General features: G+C 36.6%; 1 protein-coding gene across 1 annotated transcript in view; it reads left to right on the top strand.

Annotated features, from left to right (window-relative positions):
* Positions 1-12,345, top strand: part of LOC127846265 (mucin-2-like) — a 92,891-nt gene that overhangs the window by 68,748 nt on the left and 11,798 nt on the right. The window contains exons 68-75 of the mRNA XM_052377436.1: positions 1,708-1,785; positions 3,747-3,842; positions 4,353-4,536; positions 4,920-4,969; positions 6,434-6,589; positions 8,984-9,151; positions 10,044-10,308; positions 10,944-10,987. Of these exons, the coding sequence (XP_052233396.1) occupies positions 1,708-1,785; positions 3,747-3,842; positions 4,353-4,536; positions 4,920-4,969; positions 6,434-6,589; positions 8,984-9,151; positions 10,044-10,308; positions 10,944-10,987 (1,041 nt within the window). The remainder of the gene's footprint in view (positions 1-1,707; positions 1,786-3,746; positions 3,843-4,352; positions 4,537-4,919; positions 4,970-6,433; positions 6,590-8,983; positions 9,152-10,043; positions 10,309-10,943; positions 10,988-12,345) is intronic.

The following is a 12,345-nucleotide window of genomic DNA, read 5'->3' as shown; positions in this document are numbered from 1 at the left end:
TTGTGTATCGTGCACATCACGCCGAATTGATCAATTAAATAATTGTGTGAATGAACATGTGCATATTTCAATTAACAAAGGATATCTTCATATCCCTATAGCTGCTTGTTTGCTATTAATTCTCCGTAAAAGTTGTCAAATTGTGAACTTTGTACTAACGCTTTATTATGTAAATAAATCAAGGCAAAAAAACTATGAGTTAACATCCTTCTCTCAATATCTCATGCATGCATTTAGCTGTTGTAATGTAACTATCTTATACCTTATAGTACGAACTCGGTTTGTATAATTTATATGGTCGGAGGAATCAAATTCAAGATCTGTGTTATTGAATACATGCTAAATGTATTCTACATTACACGTTAAGCTTTACCAAAAAGTTATATTCCATATTCTGTTTGTTAAGAAACATTCATTTTTTTATAGGATAAGGGGTTGTGTGTTATCATAATAAATGAGCCGTGCTAGGCTTATTAGGAACGACACTTTCCGCTCTTATGGTATTTTTCGTTTACAGAAAGTCTCTTCTTAGCAAAAATCCAGTTAAGGCGGAAAGTGCGTCCCTGATTAGCCTGTGCGGACCACACAGGCTAATCTGAGACGTAACTTTACGCACATCTATTAAACCCCCTTTTAACACGGCATTGCCCAAATACAGCAAAATGTTTCCCCCATAACAAGTGAAGAAAAAAATGAGCGAAGAAAGGAACTAACCATCATGTATAAATGTCATATTAACCCATCCATGCCTAGTGGACTCTTCCATCCTTCTAAATTGGATCACTTTATTTCCAAAATTAGGAATGTCTAGTATATTTATTTCAATATTAAGAATATTTCTAACAAAAATACCTTTAAGCATCATGCGGCGTCTCATCTGGGTCTACGCTGTTTGCCAAGGCCTTTTTTCTAGACGCAAGGCATAGATGGGTTAAAAGACCTTGATTTGGACTGTAGTTCTGTTTTTTTATGGGATCAAAGTAACAAAGTAACACTACTGTGTATGTTTTCTTATACACTACATTACATGCATATGCAGCGCACAAATGATAATTGTGTATCAACAAGTAAAAACACTAGATTGTATGATTCTTTGAAGTTATGATACGATTTCACAAATAAACACGCATAACAAAGGGTAAGACAATTTTAAACTATACTTAAGGTCGAATGAAACAAACAAATACAACACTATTTTGCTAGTTTGTACACAAACATTTGGGCCGCGCTCTGTGAAAAGGGGGTTTAATGCATGTGCGTAAAGTGTCGTCCCAGATTAGCCTGTCCAGTCCGACCCTTTCCGCTTAAACTTGATTTTTGCTAAGAAGAGACTTTTTTGGAACGGAAAATATCATTAAGCGGAAAGTGTCATCCCTGATTAGCCTGTGCGGAAAGGACAGACAAATCTGGGACGACACTTTACGCACATGCATTAAATCCCTTTTCCCCAAAGCACGGCTCATTTATAAGTCAGAAAGCACGCGTACATTTGCAAATAAAAAAGTCTCCGATGTTATTAAATGTGTTTTTTTTAACGTTTTCAGGTCCAGGAAGAGGTAAGTACAGATGTCATTATTTCGTGATTTCATTCAATTTCGTCATTCAAAATTGTATTGTTTTCGTTATTTCTATTTACATACAGTCGTTACTGTTATTTAACTGATAGATAGCTCCAAAAGATTTTATCCCATGTTGGAATTGTTACAGTGACAACCGCAACTGCTGTTGTAACGCCTTTCTCGACATCACAGACTCCGCCAACGCCGCCGTCACTCACCCTTACGGGTATAAGTAGTATACAATCTTTACAACTTCTCTAATGGATCGATTGAGCCGCGTTCTGAGAAAACTGGGCTTAATGCATGTGCGTTAAGTGTCATCCCAGATTAGCCTGTGCAGTGCGCACAGGCTAATCAGAGACGACACTTTCCGCCTGAACTTGATTTTCGGTAAGGAGGGACTTTTTTAAACTAAAAATACCAAAAAAGCGGAAAGTGTCGTCCCTGATTAGCCTGTGCGTTCTGCACAGGCTAATCTGGGACGACACTTTACGCACATGCATTAAGCCCAGTTTTATCAGAACACGACTCAATTTATTTATTTTTATCTTCTCGAATCTTTCTCGATGAAAGTTAATTATTCTTTTCATCATACATGTGTATGTCGTATCTGACTATCGATTCAGTCAACATTTCTTATAAGTACTTTCCAAAATCCCTGATCCTTGACGGTTAGGTCATCTTCGTTTTGAAATAGGTGCTTCACAGAACATTATTGCATTACTCGCAATTGCATTTTGTATACGGGTCTTTTCCTCAGATTTCACATGGTGAAACAGTTGTTGACTTCAATTAACAAATAGTCGAGCTCATCATTGTCTTTGTCGGGATACAAATTCTGACTAGGTTTCATGACGCTTAAATTATCATTGTTTCCTCTCGAGTGGTTACATTTTTTTTTAAGATTTGACTTGCTAATTTGATTTTTGGTCTCGGTTAATCCAGATGAGAAAATAACCTGATATTGTTAAGAGTAATTTTCAAACCAAGTTTCAGCAATATTGAGGCTTAAATCTGGCTTTCGGAATGGTCATACATTTTTTCTAAGATTTGATCTTGTTTTGAGCCCTCGATTCAAGCTTGACCCAGATCAACAATCTTACAGTTATAAATGATGATTGCAATTATTTTCTTAGAATTAACCATAGCGCTTAACCCTACGTGACCCTATTTGGAATAGATTATGTGCGTAACAAGTCACATTTCTGCGCGGAGTAAAGTGGAATAGCAAACCTAAGTTATTTTGTTCAAGACATCGATGGCAGACTGCAATTGGTGCAGCTCACGCGTTTATCATTAAGATGTTTAAGTAATGTTTTCATATATGATGTGACTTTTGAATTCAATGTTCAGTTTAAATGCAGCGATAGAATTCCCATTTACTGTTAGAAGTATTCTTGTAATCAAAAGTACCTCAAGCGCGTAGTGATTAACCCATTTATGCCTAGTGGACCCTCCCATCCTTCTAAATTGGATCAATTTATTTCCAAAATTAGGGATGCCTAGTATATTTATTTCTATATTAAAAAATATTTTTAACAGAAATTCCTTTAAGCAAACAGCGCAGACCCTGATGAGACGCCGCATTATGCGGCGTCTCATCTGGGTCTACGCTGTTTGCCAATGCCTTTTTTCTAGACACTAGGCATAAATGGGTTACTATTGATTGGATACATATGTATTGAAAGTTGGATTGGAGTTGCTTTTAGGTATTCGTTTTTTTTTCACTGTATCTAGGTATTTACCAAATTTTAACAAATGTATTAAGTGTAATATGTTGCACATTTCCACAGTGTGGTGTACCTTTCAATTATTTAGTTCCTGAACACATTTTTTTGCCACACGCCTACCATCTTTAAATTTGTATATTTCTGTATTATATATCTAAATATATCATTTTGATAACCGCCATTCCTCTACATCGACCTTGAGTGCATTTCTTAAATGCTGAACGTCTGATAAAACATGGTCTGTGTAAAGTGACGGCAAAGCTTTTTAGGGACGACACTTTCCGCTCTTGCTGTTTTTTTTGTTAAAAGAAAGTATGTTTCTTTGCGAAAATCTAGTTTAAGCGGAACGTGTCGTTCCTGATTAGCCTGTGCGGAATGCAGAGGCTAATCTGCAACCACATTTTACGCATATGCATGAAACCCCGTTTTCACATAGTGAGACTCATGTATTTTGTAGTTGCTACCACGGTAAGCGGGTCAACCACGGTAAGCGGGTCAACCACGGTAAGCGGGTCAACAACTATCGCGCCGCCTGTTACGGAGCCGTTTACTGGTATTTGAAAATTTCTTTTTTGGTCTTGTAGATGGTCTATGTGCTAATTAAACTTATTCAGCTTCACAAATCAATTTACAAAAAAAGTCAAAAATCGCGAAATTAATATTACATTACATGCAAAATAAGATTATATGTTATAAAAAGGACACATTTCTGTAAAAACGTCCGACTTTGTTCCATGCCTTAATTGCTATACGATTTTAGTGTTTCATAATATTCGCAGATTGTCGAGATGGTGACTCCTATGCATACACTAAAATATTCCGCATATTATTTGTTGCTGTTTTTTCCGGTTGGAAGTACCTGGAGCTTGAATTTACCTTTTTGTTCCCATATATATATATTTGTTTTGCGTGCTTCCAGTGAAACAATTCGATCAAGCTTTAGGAATAGGCGAATATATGGACAAAATCGCTGTTCATCTATACGCATATAAGCCGTGATATTTCGGTATTTTTGGTTGAAATAAGAATCAAAAGTGTGAACCCTACTCTTTTTCGTTTGTAGAAAATATCTGCAACTTTACTGTTGCTGACTTCGAGACTCAAATCGGCCGAGATTTTCCAGAAGGCGACGCAATAGGGTACATTGAAGTCAATGGTTTGCCCGGATATAATGAAGGAGATAAAATAGTGAGTCTTGATGACGCTATTGGAGACGGCGTCAGGGTCCACGTCATGTGCTATGAATGGTAAATATCGCCTATATCCGTGCAACAAAAGATAACCTATAACTTAATGTAGTTTATTTCCAGAGCTTAACATGTGTCTGCTAAGGGAACCAATCAATGTGACATTACGTTTAAGATGTAATTTTATGCACCAATACATAAGGAATTATTAAATGCAGGACACATTTGATTATATTCTTCAACTGTCTTTTGGTGGTTTATTTTTTTTTCGCTGAGAAAAATAATGCTTAATACATCGTATATAATAATGCTATTATGTTTTCGGTCATATGAAAGTATTTTACAACTGATCGCTTTAACATAGACAAGCACGTGTACTATCTTACACAATTGGAATGTTTTATGGGTTTAGCCTCGTCAGTTTCTTCTTGAAATTGTTTTAGCACATGCAAGAACAGAACGATGACGTGCCAAGAAACGCCAAACTGTGAACGTGAGTACTGCACATTATTTAGATCGTGCTATTTGTCATTAAGTAAAACCATGAAATCCTAGTAAAACACTCAACACCAGTCAGGGGTAGTAGATTCGTCTATAGGGTACACTTTACCAGCTAAACGTATTTCATATGGGACGATGAACTATGTGCATTGTACTCACTGCTTCAAACTGCGCCTTTTTCCCTTCAACGATTGTTATTGAGCAATGAAGTGGCAAAGGGGGTGTACCCCTCCTGCAATCGGGGGCTTTGAGGTCCTCACCATAGAAAATTTTGAAAATCAAACGTAAAATCCTGCATTCTGGCGACTTTTTATCTGTATTTAGAATCTGACGTTATAGAGCATTTTTATATGAAATTTCACTTTAATTGACCATTCTCAGTGACTGATCTACATGAATATGATATAATATACAATTCAATGTACATGTATTTTCCACAGCCGTTTTTCAATAAAAACCTTTTGCTCCATCAGTCACGGAAATACATTATTTTATACGGTGTTTAACCCAACACTAGTATGCGCGCACACACTTTGTTTACATATGCAACAATAAATTTATAGAATGTAAAAATCAACAATAAAAACGGTATAAAATATCATTATTTCTTGGAATCTTGATAATATTGGTGTATTTTACCATTCCAAAATTCTACCATTCATCAAGCAAATTTAAAAGAAATATTTGACTTTTTTCAAAGCAATTGTTTGTCTGCTGCGATGCCTAGAATTGCACTAAGCGTGAGAATAGTGTATTGTACAACAACCACTGATTGACAAAACTGGGTCGTCTCTAGTCTGAATCCATACTATACAGAAATCAAAATGGTATAAACTGGTTGCCTTTATTTTTTAAACTACTTTTAACAAATTGGTTATCTTTTTCTAAACGAATTTCAGAAACATATAAAAACTAAGGCTTCATAAAGACTCTATAACCACAAACTACTGGCCCTATGGTCTCAAAGTCCTTTTAAATGTTTACCAGGACGTTGAAGAAAAAAAATGGACTTATTTGCCAATTATGCTCAAGATCCGTCACAGTTAATGAACATTTAATGTTAATGTCTACCTGATCATATGTTATAACGTTCTAAATTCATTAGATCAACTGTTTAAGAGTAGGACATATTTCCTAGTGTCAAGTTTGACATAATTAAAACATTGTGGACAGTTCTGTATGTGGAGCAGAACAGATGCCATTAATAGTTGGTAAACTACAAAAAGCTACATTGCTGTTTTGAAATGATTTGTTTTCTTGCCATACGACAAAAAAATATCCGGTTTTGAGCATAGGTGATTTTTTTGCTGGAAAACCCTTTAGGTGATAACAAATGTTGGGTGCTAACGCACCCAACGCCCCCCCCCCCTCCCCCCTTCTCCCCCCTGGCTACGGGTATGGTATGTTTTACCGAAGATTGTTTTATTGGATTGCAGAGTATTGTTTTCCTCTTCAGCCACTTGCGTAGCCACTGAATGGTCACAATGGAGCGACTGTTCGGAACCATGTAACATTGGAACGAAGGTCCGCACTCGCACTGTTGTAGGATTTAATCCTGATTGTGATAATAGCGAAGTTGACGAAGAGCCTTGCAACGTCCATGTCTGTGAAGGTAAATGATGCTCGTTCTGGTATAACTGTGGTTAACACATGTGTGTAAAGTTTCGTTCCACATTTGCATATGCAGTCCGCACAGGCTAATAAGGGACTAGACTGGATTTTCGTTTCAAAGATACTTCATTTAAACGAAAAAATCCCAGAAAAGCGGAAAGTATCGTCCATAATTAGCGTATGCGTTCTTCACAAGCGAATCAAGGTCGGCACTTAACTCTTTCAGTGCTGGAACCGAATTTTGAAGGCCTTTGCAAACAGTTTGGATCCAGATGAGACGCCACAGAACGTGGCGTCTCATCTGGATCCAAACTGTTTGCTATTCTGATAGTATTCTTTGAAAAAAAATCGAAGAAAATGCTAATTTTAGAAATTCAACAGACGACATTTTAGCAGACGACACATTTCCCAGCATGCAAAGGGTTAATAGAGTATTCCGAGTAATATGACCATCCTCCTCACATGACTGATATAAGAACTTCCTGTTGACCATGATATAAAACAATATATCAGGCAATGTTATATCAGGCAGATATGAATGCGGTGGTATGATAAACCATGTGATCAGATACTCGTGAACTAAACCATGATAAACCATGTGATCAGATACTCGTGAACTAAACCATGATAAACCATGTGATCAGATACTCGTGAACTAAACCATGATAAACCATGTGATCAGATACTCGTGAACTAAACCATGATAAACCATGTGATCAGATACTCGTGAACTAAACCATGATAAACCATGTGATCAGATACTCGTGAACTAAACTACCATAACACCCTTGGAATGTATCCGATATTTTACTAGGTTCAATGGTGCGTAACTGTATTTCTTTATTCATTTCACATGAGTTCAAAACGAAAGAATTTACACGAGTTGTCCTCGTAACGGAATTCAAAAATCTGTATGCATAAAGGTCAAATAGAGGTTAATATTGGCGAGTTTTACTTTATTTGAAATGTTGACAAGCGATAATTTATTTTAAATGTTTGCGAGCTACGCTTCATTTTAAATATTGTCGAGCTGTACTTTATTTGAAATTTTGCCTATCTATACCTTAATCTAAATGTTAGCGAGCTATACTTTAATTTAAATGGTAGCGGCCGTTACTTTATATACAAGTTAAATGTATAAATTATCGCAAAACATAATGCTTTTATCAAAAGGGAACGTAAACGTGTTTCAACTATCATTACTATTTTACGAACGAAAACGTGTGAAGTTAAATCATAACATAGCATAATACAGTGAATTTTGACCGATCGAGTCATTATTTTTTTAGATGTAAACGTATTGAATTTAGCTTTATTGCATCGTATACCTTCCATAGTCTCGTTTAGTCAATCGCAAAGCGGTTTTACCCATTTATGCCTGCGGTTTAACTCATTTATGTCTAATGGACTCTCCCATCCTTCTAAATTGGATCAATTTATTTCCAAACTTTGGGATGTCTAGTATATTTATTTCTATATTTAGAATATTTTTTACAGAAATTCCTTTAAGCAAACAGCGCAGACCCTGATGAGACGTCGCATCATGCGGCGTCTCATCTGGGTCTACGCTGTTTTTCATGGCCTTTTTCTAGACGCTAGGCATAAATGGGTTAGCGGATAGAACAGGTTCTATCAATAAGGGTTTTCAAAGGGTTCATTTGGTGAGGTGGGATTGAATCATAAAAAGCTCGGTCCTTTACCGAAGACAAGCCTGTAATAGAATTGCAAGTCACGTCTATTAAATACACCGTCCAGAGATAAATCGTAAATTCCTGTGCCTTAGTTCACTAAAAAATCAATTTACCTCTACATAACGAAAATAATAGGAATTTTTTATAACAACACTACCAAAAAATACATATTAGAATACATATGCAAAACAAAATTCCCTACATTATCTTTATATTTCTAGTAAACAGAATACATACCAAATTGTATAGTAACGTGGAAAAGGTCCGTTCAGTTACCAAACAAGAAAGACAGACTTAAACCTTACACATAGAATTTAATGCTTACGCATTATGTTCTGTTAATTCAAATAACTATAGCATCCGGAATTGGGAACGTTGATAAGGACATTTATTTTGCCGAATCCAAGAATGGTGAACGTAAATAAGAACGATTATTTTGAAAACTCTAGGAATGGTAAACGTTAATCAAAACATTAATTTGCATAATATGCGAATGTGGAACATTGATTCGAACATGTGTATAATCAACTCTAAGAATGGGGAGCGTTAAGTAGAACATTTATTTTGCAAAATCTAGGAATGGGAGCGTTAATTAAAATATTATTTTGCCTACTCTTTGAAAGGGAAACCATAACTAGAATAGTTATTTAGCCAAATAAATGAATTGGGAACGTTAATTCGACTCTTTCTATTGCCAACTCTAGAACCCCCTGAATGGGGACTGTGGACCCCTTGGAGCGAATGTAGCGCCACCAAGACATGTGACACGGGCCTGCAGGTGAGGACCAGACAGTGCCTGAACGGCATGTGCTCAGTCACAGAGGACGCCGTGGAAGTGGAAGGATGCGTCAATGGTGAAGACTGCCCTCCAAGTACGTGTACACATAGAATGGGCCGCTCTATAGAGCGCAACGGTGTTTAATGCATGTGCGTAAAGCGTTGTCCTTGATGATTAGGCGTAAAGCGTCGTCCTAGATGATCAGGCGTAAAGCGTCGTCCTAGATGATCAGGCGTAAAGCATCGTCCTAGATGATCAGGCGTAAAGCGTCGTCCTAGATGATCAGGCGTAAAGCATCGTCCTAGATGATCAGGCGTAAAGCATCGTCCTAGATGATCAGGCGTAATGCGTCGTCCTTGATGATCGGGGACGACGATTTTATGTTATTATTCGTTTAAAGTAAGTCTCGTCTTAGAGAAAGTCAAGTTTAGGCCTGTTTAAATCGCACAGGCTAGTCTAGAACGACACTTTACGCACTCGCATTAAGCCCCATTTTTCCATAACGTGACTGAGATGTTTTCAACACACAAAAACTGTGTGTTCGACTAACATTATGTTCTATATCATTTTGGGTTCAAAGACAAGATGGTCCAGTCTTTGTTCAATATTAATTTGCCAATTCATGTAGACAGCTCTTTTCGACACACCCAGTAACTATATAACGTTTATATGATTATATTTGATTAAATCACTTGGTCAACTGTCATCCAGGTAAAAATATCTTATTTGTTTAATTTGGCTATGGCCTGAAATATATTATTAAAAACCTTAAAAATGATAATGTTATTACCTCCATTTTATATTCTTTATAGTTGAGAGTTGGATAACTATTAGAACCATAAGGAAATAGTTCTACTTTCTTTGTTGGGTATAAGCTGTATTAGTAACGACTTAAAATAAATGGTTATGACTTAAAATAAATGTTCGCTTTAGTGGTCCTTTTCAATAAGGTCTTAAAAGTGACTTGTGTGACACTTCTTTTTTAGCATGCGATGAAAGTATGGAAGAATATGACCCTTGTGCAAACGCGGTGTGTGAAGAAAAAAATATCGACTGCTTCGGTGTGAAGCAGAACATAACGTGCGAACCGGCGGGCGACTGTGTACCTGGATGCGTGTGCAAGAATGATCTAGTCCGCAACGAGCTGGGTCAATGTGTTCCCCAGGGCAAGTGCGACCATTGCTACGCACCTGACGGCGCCCTGATGCCCGAAGGCGATATTCGACCAGGAGTCTCACCGTGCCAATATTGGTGAGATTACCGCATCTCAAAACACCACAAGCAACATCTTTTAAAAAAAATTGTTTCCCTATGGCTTTGAAAGAATTGTAAAAGGACAGAATAGTGTATATATGAGCCGCGCTTTGTAAAAAGGGGGTTTAATGCATGTGCAAAAGTTTCGTCCCAGATTAGCCTGTGTAGTCCGCATAGGCTAATCAAGGACGGTGCTTTCCGCGTTTTTTATATTTTTCGTTTAAATGGAGTCTCTTCTACAAAAATATCTGGTTTATGTGGAAAGTGTTGTACCTGATAAGCCTTTGCTGACTGCACAGGCTAATCTGTGATGACACTTGCTGTGACGCACATGCATTGAACCCCGTTTGCACAGAGCATTGTACATATAAATTGATATTTATATTTTCTTCCGAATTGTAAGCATCAAAAGAAAGTGAAACACTAGGCTAGGCTACACATCATTCATATTTTTTTTATTAAGCTCAATGTCACCACAAAGTCATTTATGTTTGTTATGCTTGTTGTGTGGTTTTTAATAAAATTGCCGGTTTTGGTGTTTAAATTAAAGCTTGTTATGCATGTAAATACATGTTTTATTTAATAAAAAAAAGTATTTAGTTCTATCACCGTTGACAATATTTATTTTGCAGTTCTTGCGAGAAAGGGCAATACGTTTGCCACATCGACGAAACATGTACGTATTTTGATTTTAAATACAATACGAATGTTAACAAACGAGTCGCGTTCTGGACAAGGCATAATGCTTGTGCGTAAAATGTCGTCCTAGATTAGCCTGTGCAGTCCGCACAGGCTAATGAGGGAAGGCTCTTTCCGCTTTTATGAAATTTTTACGTTTAAATAAAGTCTATGATTTGCAAAAAATCCAATTTAGGCGGAAAGTGTCGTCCCTGATAAGACTGTGCGGACTGCACAGGCTAACCTGGGACGACACTTCGCACATGCATTAAGCCCAGTTTTCTCAGAACGCGGCTCATATTAAGATACTGGCAACAAAGCTTTTGCATTGCGCGTATACTTGACTTGCATTAAATAAACAGCACTAAAACATCAAAGAGTTATAAAATAAACACAATTACAACACTATAGTGCGCATGAAACGTAGTCAACAATGCTAAAAACACCAGAATATTTCAGATCAAATGTTACTTCAGTAAAGGGGACATATTGGATACGAGTATTTATGAATTTATTTATTATTCGAAAAATATCGACGGTTTACTATCTGCTTTAAATATGTTAGTGACAAGAGAAGTTTGATATTTTACAGAATATCATATTATCAAGTTTCATGATGTTCTAAATCCCTTAAAGCTTACATAAAACTATTCGTATATATTGTTTCATTTATTCACGTAAATATTGTGTTTACATTCACTGGGTGATATTATCGTATTATTGCGCAAGATGGACGCGTAACTGGGCTCTCCAATTGTTGTTCATGTACTAACAGGGTAGTCTCATTTATAAGACGCGCAAAGAATTTAGAGATACTTTTTATATGGGCTAAATTCTTTGCTCCAAATATTACCCATATAAAAAGTAGCTTAATATTTAAGAGCGTCAAAAATTTGGACTACTAACAGGGTGGAGAATCAACAGTGTCAGGGGTTTACACACGGGCTGGACAGAATGTAAACACACCGTTAAGAGCTATCTTTTTGCAACTATCTCGGAAGTTATTAAAATTCATTTGCAAAAATCTTTATTTCATGAAAAGACAGTGCTTCTTGCATTTTGTGCCAATATCTTAGGGTATAAGAATAAATCTTTGAATACGTCTGAAATCGGTGACAAAATTTCACGTTGCGTGAAGCATAACGGTATAAATGAATGCAGTTCACACATTTTTTAACAAGAGCACATGCTTATTAAATAAAGTAATTATGATGTATTTCACGTAGCGATACGCAGCATAAACAATTCTTACGAAAACTTGTTTTAAAAAGTTATTCGAGAAAAAAATCACCACTTACGGTTCCCACAAAGTCACGTGATCCTGCACATTGTAACAATCCACTATAGATGCATCCC

The sequence above is a fragment of the Dreissena polymorpha genome, chromosome 9 (genome assembly GCF_020536995.1).
Source record: "Dreissena polymorpha isolate Duluth1 chromosome 9, UMN_Dpol_1.0, whole genome shotgun sequence".
NCBI classification, from domain to species: domain Eukaryota; kingdom Metazoa; phylum Mollusca; class Bivalvia; order Myida; family Dreissenidae; genus Dreissena; species Dreissena polymorpha.
This window is presented reverse-complemented; position numbering and strand designations above follow the sequence as displayed.